This window comes from Theobroma cacao, chromosome 10, assembly GCF_000208745.1.
Source record: "Theobroma cacao cultivar B97-61/B2 chromosome 10, Criollo_cocoa_genome_V2, whole genome shotgun sequence".
NCBI lineage: Eukaryota > Viridiplantae > Streptophyta > Magnoliopsida > Malvales > Malvaceae > Theobroma > Theobroma cacao.
The window spans coordinates 918557-931767 of NC_030859.1; the positions used below are offsets into that span (position 1 = coordinate 918557).

The window sequence follows — 13211 nt, forward strand, 5'->3', positions numbered from 1 at the left end:
CGTGACTCATAAGCCCCTATTGGTGACACAGCTAATTGTCTCCAATTTTGCACAACTATTAAAGATACTAGTGTTCCAATCTTTTTGCCACTCCCCAAATCTAAACTGTGCAAACCTGTCATAAAATCCTTCACTCGCTTTTCAAGAAAGTTTTTATGTCAAAAACAAACACATCATATTCCAATGGCCCTAGTCTTGGCATGGGCAAGACAAGTGGAACCTTTATTCTTTATGTAGAAACAATCCAGGCATTACACTTGACCAAGAAGCAAGAAAAGGCCAAGAGCCCCAAATTAATTAATTTTCATTATTACTTTCTTGTTTGCATCTAAGTCAGCTCTTTCTGAGGAGAAATTATCTGATTAGGTGGTCCGAACCAGGAAGAAGAAACCATTCAATCATAAACATAGATAAGATATAAGTAAAAAGAGTGAGATTTATAAACTACAAGTGAGATAAAGATTTTTGGTTCAAGTTGATTATTATATTTCTTTTTTAAACTTTAATTTACAAGTTTTTTTTATTTTCAAAAGATTATAAATTCAGCATTTTATCGTCCTATCAAATCGATATAATAAATATACATTATATTATTAAAAATATCTTAACTTTTGAAATTTATGAATAAGTCGACATAATCTAGATTATTATATACTAACTAGAAAGAATAATCTACATTATTCTATCAATATGTATATCTTGGATGACATCATAGGTGACATAAATCTTATAGTCAATTTTCAAGCTAAAAAGGTGTGTGTGGTAAGCCTTGCAAAAGTTGCAAATACAAACAAGGAAACAATGGGGGTAATTTCATGCAAATTCCCACTTGCTTTCTAGAAAGCAATAAAATATATCAAAACAAAATCCATCATGTTCTATAAGAAAAAAAGACCCTATTCTCTCCGTGTGTAAGTCGTGGGCATCTTCCATCTCAATCCATTCCTTAGCCTCTTCTCAGACTTCATTCACAAGGCAAAACACTGGCCACAATTTTCTTTTTGTAGTATAGTAGTATTTTCTAGAGCAAGCTTGAAGAATGCTTCACTTCATTACTTAGCATAGACCCACAAAATAAATTAAAAAATATAGATTGATTAAGATGTGTTTTAATTGAATTTTAATTATATTTATCTTAATTGATTTCGCTTCGAACATCCTGTCACGTAATTTCTTACATTTACGACATATTTTTATCAATGCAAAATGGGATTTTCTTTCTTTTTTTTTACGCAATTAATTTTCATTGGTATGATTTTTTAAATTTTTTGTGCTACTAGTATTTAGGTTTTTCAACTTTTAGATTAAGTAACAAGGACAAAAATTTACCTGTTTTGAAAGAGTTTTGACACCAAATTCAAGTTAGGGGTGATCAATATATACTCTTTGGAGGAAGTTTCCCTTTCACACTCACTCTCAAGATATCTCTTTGTCTTTTTTTACTTGTACACTTTTTGGAGGAAATTTTCTGATGTAATTAATATTAATTTAATTTTTTTCATATATTGTAAATTAATCATTGGATGATTAATTTTTCCTTGTTGCTTTTCTTTCTCACCAAAATTATCATAACCCTTGGGATGAAATTTCAAACTATCCTATTAAAAATGACAAAAAAAATATTAGAGAAAATAAATATAAAATTAATAGAACATTAGGCATATTAAGAAAGTTTTGGCTTGGAAAAGAGAGTAATTAAGGGGGGAAACACTACACCAAAACACTATGAACAAACCTAATTCTAACACCCATTGACACAAAATTGGGAAAAAACAGCCCTTACTCCTTCATATATTTGGATTTGGTAGCATGAACCATGAATCGAAACCCATACAGACAGAACATGGAAGTAGCTTTTCAACATTGTTCGATAAGCTATAACCAAAAGAAGTGTCTAGTCCAAGCCTTATGGGTATTGAGAAAAATCTAAAACCTTTGTTTGTTGGGTGAGTTAAAGTACAAGCCGGTCTCCAAATGGGCTCCACAGGTTAAAGTGTGGGAACCATTATTTAACAAATGTGTGTATGTATGTACCCACACAAAGCAGCTTTTGGTCATGTCGTTTTGCAATCTGTCTACAGTGCACTCCATCATACCAAGTCCCCCCTGGTGTCTCCTTCACCTTGTCTCTAACACCTTCTTTCGTTCCTTCTTTCTTCACTTTGTTGAAACGTTAGTTGTCAGATTAAACAGCCCTACCTTCTGATATTGCAACCTCTAATCCATTCTTCTTTTATGTTTTAAGTATCTACCATTCCTTCCCTTTTAGACCTCATCCACAAGCATTTGCCACTTGACCACAAGCTTTTCCTCGATTTAACTTCAACTTAATGTTTCTTAATCAGAATTGTCTGCTAAACATGTAATTCTAACTGAATTTACAGATTGGGTTTTATGAGTTTGTGTTAAGAAAGAAAAGGAAATGAAAAAGAATCTTTTATTAATTTTATTCATCAAGAAAATGGAACCAGTTATCTCATATTTATCTTTTACTTGAATGTCTAGCACTGTTGATCAGTCTCTTTTGCTGTTGGAGGTATATTTTAGCAGGCAGTCACATCACAAATTCATAGCTCTTCCTCCCCCCAAAGAAGGAAATGGCCTGCTGGCTTCTTGAATGGGTTATCTCCATTTTCATCTACAGTCATTTTCTGATATTCAACTTTCCAGGGTCTTTTTGGGTCTTGAACTCTCAGCTTTGCAATGTAGCGGCTGCTTGACTTTGGTTTCATGACAGACTTCCATGGACTACAAGATGGACGAGGGACCAATCTAAAGAATGATTAATCACTTAGCCACTCATTTTCTTGTGTGAAATCCAATGAATCTCATCAAAGATGGGAACATAGCAATGACGTGTGGTTTCTGGAGCAAAATGTACGTTGGTAGAAGCGATTATAAAACATATGAATCAAGGGGTAGATATGGGAAACACTACACCAAAACATATGAATCAAGAGAGTTAGAGCATCTTTAAATAGGGCGAAAGGAGTAGATATGGCAAAAAATTGGGAAGAATAATTAATAAAAGCGTTGCACACTGACATCCATTGATGGCCAATCCACCCACCAAATGGAAAAAGAAAAATGGGATACACGTTTGCATTGTCTTATCCAACCATCCTATCCAATTTTCCAAACAATAATCAAGGAAGAAGATGAGAGCTATGAACTAAATTTTCCCATACCTTTAATTATTGTTGGTAAAAAGTGTTACATTCATAGATGAAATACATAGATTAGTGTCATTTATGATTACAGGTCGACAAAGAATTGAGTAAAAATCTTAAATTAGAGTTGTAATATTCGTTCTATTTATATATTTTAATGTACCCGTTTTTCAATAAAATGTAATTACGGTCATATTTTTTTATAAAATGTTTGTTGATACTAAATTCATGAATAAATAAGTTGGTACGGTTAGAAAGTTAAAAATTATTGAAATTAAAAAAGGAATTAAAAATGATTTTGTAAGTTCACTTTGAAGATTAACTTAAGAATTGTATTATATAATAAAATTTCAAACAAAATGTTTAAAAAGCTTTATATAGTCAAAAATATGAGCTCCAATAGGCTGAAAAATTCAAACTTGCCCACGTCAAAACTTATAGGCAAAGTCCTACCTGAAAAAGGTGTTGTATCAAATGTATACATCAATGGCTGCTTTCTCCCCTAACATAGACTTAACTGGTTGCAATTTTAGACTACTTCTACAAGGAAAACATGTATAGGAAGAACAATTTTTTTTCTTTGGAGTTGTTAAAATTTTAAACTGGTATCAATATCACAAACTGTAGTCAGAAACAGATATAGAAAATGATATTTCTCCATACATACATTCACTATGAGGATCAATATCCCTCATTTGGGAATCTGCTTTCTCTTGCATCTCCAATGCAAGCTCTAACATTAGCTCCACTTCACCCATCTCAGGCCGTGTATCCCCCTTCTCACTGATACAACAATAAGCGATATCCACGAATATTTTGAAACACTCTGGAGCTATCTTCCCTTTTAGATGTGGGTCAATTATATTATAAATGGTTCCTTTGCCTATACAGTGACGGACCCAATCAGGTAGAAGTCGTTCATACTCGTCCAATGTTGGATCAGCCACCTTTCTAGCACACAAAACTTCAAATAAAACAACTCCAAATGAGTACACATCACATTTTTCTGAAACTCCACAGCCTCCGAGATACTCAGGATCCACATAACCGACAGTACCCGCCAATCGTGAATCAATTCTTTTCAAAACATTTGATGTGTTAGAGTATGAAGGTTGTGGACGCATCTTGGCAAACATTAAATTAGAAAGCTTACTAACCCATTTGTCATCCAAAAGAATATTGGTGCTTTTGACGTCACGGTGAATTACGGCATGCTTTGCTCCGGTATGAAGGTAATGTAATCCACGAGCTGCACCAATACATATCTCTAGCCTCTGCTTCCATGGAAGTGGATCATAAACAGAACCGTAGAGATGATGACAGAGTGTCCCGTTTTTCATGAGTTCATATACCAGGATCAACTCGTCCTTATCATTGCAGAACCCTATCAGAGACACGAGATGTTGGTGGCGCAGCTGGCAGAGCAACTTCACTTCGGTTTGGAACTCATTGAATACAGCCCGTACTGAATCTGGATTGAAGCGTCTGACAGCAACAACGTGTCCATCATCAACAATCCCTTCGAACACCTTTCCAAAATAACCAACAGCAATAAGATATTTTGGATGAAAATTGTTGGTGGCAGCTGTGATCTCGGTTAGAGAAAATTGACGGCAAATTTCCTCAGGGAGAGCTGCAGGATATTGTATCCTGGCGTGTTTTTCATTTCCCTTACTTTTTTCAGATTTTCTATTGCCTGCTGTTCTCGTAAAGACTTTGAAACAACTTGGAAGAAAATATGAAGGATTTCCCATGTGGGAACTAGTTAAGGAGGAGGAAGCAAGGTTGGCTCTGGATTGATATTTGTGGTGGTATCACATCAAGGACAAGTCTTGCTTGACTTTGCTTTAATCATTTATGTACTTAAACCATAAGGACAGACTTTGACTTCAAAATCATCACCGTCAAGAAAAATCTAAGCTTAAAATGTCAAAAAAGCCCATCGTAGAAGACATGGAATGACCCTAATACCTTCATCAATATCAAAGTGAGAAACTTCTTTTGAATTAAGAGAAGGTCACATCTTGCATGACTCATAATCCCCTCGTGGTGACACAACCAATTGTCTCCAATTTTCACAACTAAAAAGATTTTTTTTTTTTTTTGAAAAGTTATAATCTTTTGCCACCTCCAAATCTAAAATGTGTAAACCTGTCATAAAATCACTCACTAAGCTTTTCATGAAAGTTTTAATATCGAAAACAAAGACATCAAATTCCAATGGCCCTAATCTTCCCATGGCCATGGGGAAGACAAGTTGAGGCTTGACTCTTTTATGTTTTGCTTCTTTTTTCTGAGAAATTATTTGGTTAGGTGTCCGTTTTAGGAAGAAGAAACCATCCATCACAGTCATAGCTAAGATATGAGCAAAAAGAAAATGAGATTTATAAATTATATTAGTTATATCAAAGAGGATTAGGAGGAAAGATAAAAGAGTGAGAAAATTTTTGTTTGAGTGATTATATTTTTAATCTAATCTTAATTAAATTTATATTCATAATTTACTGATTTTGATTAATTAAAAAAATTGTATGGTTTAGTCAATTTTAAACTAGTATCAATATCACAAACCGTAATTAAAAACAGGAGTACAAAATAATACTTCTCGGTACATATATTTACCATAAGGATCAACATCCACCAATTTGGAATCTGCTTTCTCTAATGCAAGCTCTAGCATCAGTTCCACTTCACCCATCTCAAGCTGTGTATCTCCCTTTTTACCAATTACAGCAATAAGCAATGTCCACGAATATTTTTTTTTAAAAAAAGGTGAATTTATTAAGCCACTGCAGTCCACAGGTGCCATTATAAGTCTTGAGACTGTCTGCCAAAGACATACCATGGCATATCATGGAAGCTGCTCGGGCAAAGGAGCAACTATAAATAGATGATATTATAAATAGTTCCTTCGCCTATGCACCCACAAACCCAATAAACTAAAAACTTTTCATCCTCGTCCAATGTTGGATTAAAGACTGGTTTAGCACATAACAATTCAAAGAAAACAACCCCAAATAGGTAAATATCACATTTTTCTGAAAGTCTCCTATCTTCGTGATACTCTGGATCCATGTAACAGTAAGATGTGTTTTATCATTCATAATAATCCTAATCTCATTATTAAAATTAAACATATTATATTTAACTCAAATTTAAGGCTTTTCTGCTCAAAGTTTCTTTCTTTTCAAATCTATTTCATCTATAAGCATTCAACTACAACTTTCTCTAAAATCAATCAACATGAAAAATAAAATAAAATCAATTTTCCTTAAGAACCAATATTTTGTTAAACACTTTTCATTCTTCTTCTTCAATACAAATTCTTTTCTCTTTTCATTCAAGCGTTTTATCAAAGAAATTTTGTGCAGTTCTTTAGTAAACTTTACCCAACATGAAAAGACCCCAAAAGAGTTTCTTCTTCTTTCACTTTCCTCGGGTTTTTCTAAGTAACCAAACTGAGATAGAATCAAATTCTCACCGCCGGCCTCTCTTTGAATTGTTCTGAAAGGAAGTATTAGGGCAAACTTCTTCACGCTCTTCGCTTCAGAGTTCCGTCGTTTTGCAAGCAATTACGCGTCGTTTCATTCCTTTTGCCATTCAACCAAATTTGCCTTCTGGGCTTTCGCCTTGGGTAGACAAAACGCTCCGTATCGTCGTGGTTGTTTTGGGCTTAGCCCAGAGTACCTGCGCATTTGGGCTAGAGCCCATGATCTTTCCTTCATGGGCCATATTTATCAAGCTTTCTTTTTCTCGAGTTGTTGAATTTAAAAGGTTGAAACGTATCTATTTAGAATATTATTTATTAAAAAAATCAATTATTTAGTTATTAACACCTTGGTGAATGAAAATGAGCCTGAATCTGAACATTTCTAGGAAAATCTGAAGTCATCCATTGAGAAAAAATGGGGTCAATTTCCATGCAAATCCTCACTTGATTTCCAGAAAGCAATAAAATATCAAAACAAAATCCATTATATTCTATAAAAAAGGAAGACCCCATCCTCTTCAATCCATGCCTTGGCCTCTTCTCACACTTGATTCACAAAGGCAAAAAAGTGGCCATAATTTTCTTCTTCTTTTTTCGGTAGTAGTAGTATTTTCTGAAGATGCAAGTGATGTACTTCTGGAATACAAATCCCCTGCCTCGGCTTCAGACTCTGATGTACTGTTGATACTGTCTACACGCAAACTGTGATCAAGAACAGGGATACAAAATGATATTTCTCCATACATACATTTACCATGAGAATCGAGATCTACCAAATCGGAATCTGCTTTCTCTTGCATCTCTAACGCAAGCTCTAGCATCAGCTCCACTTCTCCCATGTCAGGTCGTGCATCTCCCTCTTTATGAATGCAGCAATAAGCAATGTCTACAAATATCTTGAAGCACTCTGGAGCAATCCTCCCCTTGAGATATGGATCAATAATATTATAAATGGTTCCTTCGCCTATGCACCGACGAACCCCTTTCAATAGATCTAGGTTATCCTCATCCAATATCGTTGTACCCACGACTGATCTAGCACACAACACTTCAAATAAAACAACCCCGAATGAGTACACATCACATTTTTCTGAAAGGTCACCATAAATGGCATACTCTGGAGCCACATAACCGAAAGTAAAGATATAAAAAAAATTATGTTGTTACAATTTTAAACTGGTATCAATATCACAAACTGTGGTCAGAAACAGATATAGAAAATGGTTCTTCTCTATGCATACATTCACTATGAGGATCAACATCCCTCATTTGGGAATCTGCTTTCTCTTGCATCTCCAATGCAAGCTCTAACATTAGCTCCACTTGACCCATCTCAGGCCGTGTATCTCCGTTCTCACTGATACAGGAATAAGCGATATCCACGAATATTTTCAAACACTCTGGAGCTATCTTCCTCTTCAGATGTGGGTCGATTATATTATAAATGGTTCCTTTGTCTATACACTGACAGACCCAACCAAGTAGATATTGTTCATTCTCATCCAATATTGGATCAACCACCTTTCTACCACACAAAACTTCAAATAAAACAACTCCAAATGAGTACACATCACTTTTTTCTGAAACTCCATAACCTTTGAGACACTCAGGATCCACATAACCCTTAGTACCCGCCAATGGTGAAATAATTTTTGTCAAAAGTTTTGACGTGTCAGAGTATGAAGGTTGTGAACGCATCTCGGAGAGCGTGAAATTAGAAAACTTACTAACCCATTTATCGTCCAAAAGAATATTGCTGCTCTTGATGTCACGGTGAATTACGGCATGCTTTGCTCCAGTATGAAGGTAATGTAATCCACGAGCTGTACCAATACATATCTCTAGCCTCTGCTTCCATGGGAGTGGATCATAATCAGAACCATAGAGATGTTCACGGAGTGTCCCGTTTTTCATGAGTTCGTATACAACGATCTTCTCACCCTTATCATTGCAGTACCCGATGAGAGACACGAGATGTTGGTGGCGCAACTGGCAGAGCATCAGCACTTCTTTTTGGAACTCTTTGAGCGCCTTTTGTGCTGAATCTGGTCTGAGGCGTTTGACAGCAACAACGTTTCCATCATCAACAATCCCTTTGAACACCTTTGCAAAATAACTAACACCAATAAGAGATTTTGGATGAAAATTGTTGGTAGCAGCTTTGATCTCGGTTAGAGAAAATTGACGGCAAATTTCCTCAGGAAGAGGTGCTGGATATTGTATCCTAGCGTGCTTTTCATTTCCCTTACTTATTTCTGGTTTTCTATTGCCTGCTGTGAAGCAACTTGGAAGAAAATGTGAAGGATTTCCCATGGGGGAAAATAGTGAAGGAGAAAGGAGCAAGTAAGATCTGGATTGATATTTGTGGTGTATCTCATAAAGCAGAAATCTTTCTTGACTTTTCTTTGTCCTTTAACCATAGTTAAAGGCCTTGCCTTTATGATCATCACCGGCAAGAAAAGTCTAAACGTAAAATGTAAAAAACCCTCATAGTGGAAGACATGAAATGACCCTAATACCTTCGTCAATTTGAAAGTGAGACACTTCTCTTGAATTAAAGAAGGTCACATCTTGCGTGACTCATAAGCCCCTACTGGTGACAAAACCAATTGTCTCCAATTTTGCACAACTGTTAAAGATACTAGTGTTCCCATCTTTTTGCCACACCCCAAATCCAAAATGTGCAAACCTGTCATAAAATCCTTCACTTGCTTTTCAAGAAAGTATTTATGTAAAAAACAAACACATCATATTCCGATGGCCCTAATCTTGCCATGGGCAAGGTAAGTGGAACCTTGATTCTTTATGTAAAAACAATCCGGGCCTTACACTTGACCAAGAGGCAAGAAAAGGCCAAGAGCCCCAAATTAATTAATTTTCATTATTACTTTCTCGTTTGCATCTAAGTCAGCTCTTTTTGGGGGGAAATTATCTGATTAGGTGGTCGCAACCAGGAAGAAGAAACCATTTAATCATAAACATAGATACGATATAAGTAAAAAGAGTGAGATTTATAAACTACAAGTGAGATAAAGATTTTTGGTTCAAGTTGATTATTATATTTCTTTTTAAAACTTTAATTTACAAGTTTTTTTATTTTCAAAAGATCGTGAATTCAGCATTTTATCATCCTATCAAATCAATATAATAAATATGCATTATATTATTAAAAATATCCTAACTTTTGAAATTTATGAATAAGTCGACATAATCTAGATTATTATATATTAACAAGAAAGAATAATCTAGATTATTCTATCAATATGTATATCTTGGACGACATCATAGGTGACATAAATCTTATAGTCAATTTTCAAGCTAAAAAGGTGTGTGTGGTAAGCCTTGCAAAAGTTGCAAATACAAACAAGGAAACAATGGGGGTAATTTCATGCAAATTCCCACTTGCTTTCTAGAAAGCAATAAAATATATCAAAACAAAATCCATCATGTTCTATAAGAAAAAAAGACCCTATTCTCTCCGTGTGTAAGTCGTGGGCATCTTCCATCTCAATCCATTCCTTAGCCTCTTCTCAGACTTCATTCACAAGGCAAAACACTGGCCACAATTTTCTTTTTGTAGTATAGTAGTATTTTCTAGAGCAAGCTTGAAGAATGCTTCACTTCATTACTTAGCATAGACCCACAAAATAAATTAAAAAATATAGATTGATTAAGATGTGTTTTAATTGAATTTTAATTATATTTATTTTAATTGATTTCACTTCGAATATCCTGTCACATAATTTCTTACATCTACGACATATTTTTATCAATGCAAAATGGGATTTTCTTTCTTTTTTTTTACACAATTAATTTTCATTGGTAAGATTTCTTTAAATTTTTTGTATACATTTAAGTACTGAATCTTTACCATATAGTACAAGTTAGAGCATCTTTAAATAGGGCGAAAGGAGTAGATATGGGAAAAAATTGGGAAGAATAATTAATGAAAGCATTGCATATTGACATCCATTGATGGCCAATCCACCCACCAAATGGAAAAAGAAAAATGGGATACACGTTTGCATTGTCTTATCCAACCATACTATCCAATTTTCCAAACAATAATCAGGGAAGAAGATGAGAGCTATGAACTAAATTTTTCCATACCTTTAATTATTGTTGGTAAAAAGTGTTACATTCATAGATGAAATACATAGATTAGTGTCATTTATGATTACGGGTCGACGAAGAATTGAGTAAAAATCTTAAATTAGAGTTGTAATATTCGTTCTATTTATATATTTTAATGTACCCGTTTTTCAATGAAATGTAATTACGGTCATATTTTTTTATAAAATATTTGTTGATATTAAATTCATGAATAAATAAGTTGGTACGGTTAGAAAGTTAAAAATTATTGAAATTAAAAAAGGAATTAAAAATGATTTTGTAAGTTCACTTTGAAGATTAACTTAAGAATTGTATTATATAATAAAATTTCAAACAAAATGTTTAAAAAGCTTTATATAGTAAAAAATATGAGCTCCAATAGGCTGAAAAATTCAAACTTGCCCACGTCAAAACGTATAGGCAAAGTCCTACCTGAAAAAGGTGTTTTATCAAATGTATACATCAATGGCTGCTTTCTCCCCTAACATAGACTTAACTGGTTGCAATTTTAGACTACTTCTACAAGGAAAACATGTATAGGAAGAACAATTTTTTTTTCTTTGGAGTTGTTAAAATTTTAAACTGGTATCAATATCATAAACTGTGGTCAGAAACAGATGTAGAAAATGATATTTCTCTATACATACATTCACTATGAGGATCAATATCCCTCATTTGGGAATCTGCTTTCTCTTGCATCTCCAATGCAAGCTCTAACATTAGCTCCACTTCACCCATCTCAGGCCGTGTATCCCCCTTCTCACTGATACAACAATAAGCGATATCCACGAATATTTTGAAACACTCTGGAGCTATCTCCCCTTTTAGATGTGGGTCAATTATATTATAAATGGTTCCTTTGCCTATACAGTGACGGACCCAATCAGGTAGACGTAGTTCATACTCGTCCAATGTTGGATCAACCACCTCTCCAGCACACAAAACTTCAAATAAAACAACTCCAAATGAGTACACATCACATTTTTCTGAAACTCCACAGCCTCCGAGATGCTCAGGATCCACATACCCGACAGTACCCGCCAATCGTGAATCAATTTTTTTCAAAACTTTTGATGTGTTAGAGTATGAAGGTTGTGGACGCATCTTGGAGAACAGGAAATTAGAAAGCTTACTAACCCATTTGTCATCCAAAAGAATATTGGTGCTATTAACGTCACGGTGAATTACGGCATGCTTTGCTCCGGTATGAAGGTAATGCAATCCACGAGCTGCACCAATGCATATCTTTAGCCTGTGCTTCCATGGGAGTGGATTATAACCAGAACCATAAAGATGATGAAGGAGTGCCCCGTTTATCATGAGTTTGCATACGAGGATCATCTCGTCCTTATTAGCCCTGTCCAAGGGCGGCTTTCGTATGCAAATTACTTGACTACTTGTCCAATCAGGATTTTGACCAAATTATATTAAAAACAAAGGCGGCTGCTCCAACTAAGAAGAAAAATGGGAATTCGTTGATATAAGTATACATTTCCATAGTTAGGCTCTTGGGGCTTTCTCTGTTCTCTAGCCGCCTGTCTTTCCTGCAAGCAGGTTAAGCTTTTTGTAATTGTACAGGAACTTCACCACCAAAGCTTGTGGTTTATGCCAATAACGTCTTTGACCAACATACTCTAAGATTTTGGTTGGGCATACTTTCTTTAATTCGAATAAATAACAACCGCTTTTCAAAAATATATATATATATTTTTATGGTCAAATTAAATATATAATTTATAAATAAAAAATATGGTGTGATTTTGTTTAAACATGAAATTTCACATGGTAATGATCACCATTGATCTTTCTTAAGACTTGTGTCAAAACATAAATTTTATTCATAGTATTCTATATTTATAAAAAAAATAAAAATCGAGTAAATTTATCTTTCCAATCATAATATTGCTCACGATCAAGTGAGACATGAATGAATTAAAAAAAAATCAAGTAAATTTAGAATTAAAAATTAGAGATCATTTGTAATTTTAAATGGAAAATTATAGCATATATCCGATTTATAGAAATTAGATGCAGAGAATTGGAATTTCTTGGCTCTTTTGTCTTTCTGTGAATCTTCCATCTTAATCCATCCCTTAGCCTCCTTATACTTCATTCACAAGTAGTAGTGTTTTCTAGAGCAAGATTGAAGAATGTTTCAGGCTATCACTTAGCATAGAACCAAAAACACAAAAACAAAAATGGATTGATTGACATTTGTTTTAATCCAATCTTAATTAGATTTATATTAATGTGTTTTAAACTAGTATCAATATCACAAACCGTGATCAGAAACAGGAATACAAAATGATACTTCTCCATACATACATTGACCATGAGGATCAACATCCACCATTTCGGAATCTGCTTTCTCTTGCATCTCCAATGCAAACTCTAACATGAGCTCCACTTCACCCATCTCAGGCCGTTTATCTCCCTTC

The 13211-nt window shown here is 34.4% G+C and overlaps 3 protein-coding genes across 3 annotated transcripts in view; all 3 read right to left on the minus strand.

The window, feature by feature from the left end:
- On the minus strand, window positions 3757–4960 carry LOC18585878 (receptor-like protein kinase FERONIA). The gene has a single exon (XM_018129101.1). The coding sequence runs from the start codon at window positions 4922–4924 to the stop codon at window positions 3785–3787; it is 1140 nt and encodes a 379-aa protein (XP_017984590.1). The 5' UTR covers window positions 4925–4960; the 3' UTR covers window positions 3757–3784.
- On the minus strand, window positions 7261–9047 carry LOC108663786 (receptor-like protein kinase FERONIA). Its single transcript, XM_018129102.1, has one exon. The coding sequence runs from the start codon at window positions 8971–8973 to the stop codon at window positions 7849–7851; it is 1125 nt and encodes a 374-aa protein (XP_017984591.1). The 5' UTR covers window positions 8974–9047; the 3' UTR covers window positions 7261–7848.
- Window positions 11350–13211, minus strand: part of LOC18585880 (receptor-like protein kinase FERONIA) — a 10740-nt gene continuing 8878 nt past the window's right edge. Inside the window, exon 2 of the mRNA XM_018129099.1 lies at window positions 11350–11755. Within this exon, the coding sequence (XP_017984588.1) occupies window positions 11368–11755 (388 nt within the window). The 3' untranslated portion in view covers window positions 11350–11367. The remainder of the gene's footprint in view (window positions 11756–13211) is intronic.

Excerpts from the sequence above, each read along its gene's own strand:
- LOC18585878 (XM_018129101.1), bottom strand. The coding sequence starts at position 4,924 with ATGGGAAATCCTTCATATTTTCTTCCAAGTTGTTTCAAAGTCTTTACG.
- LOC108663786 (XM_018129102.1), bottom strand. The coding sequence starts at position 8,973 with ATGGGAAATCCTTCACATTTTCTTCCAAGTTGCTTCACAGCAGGCAAT.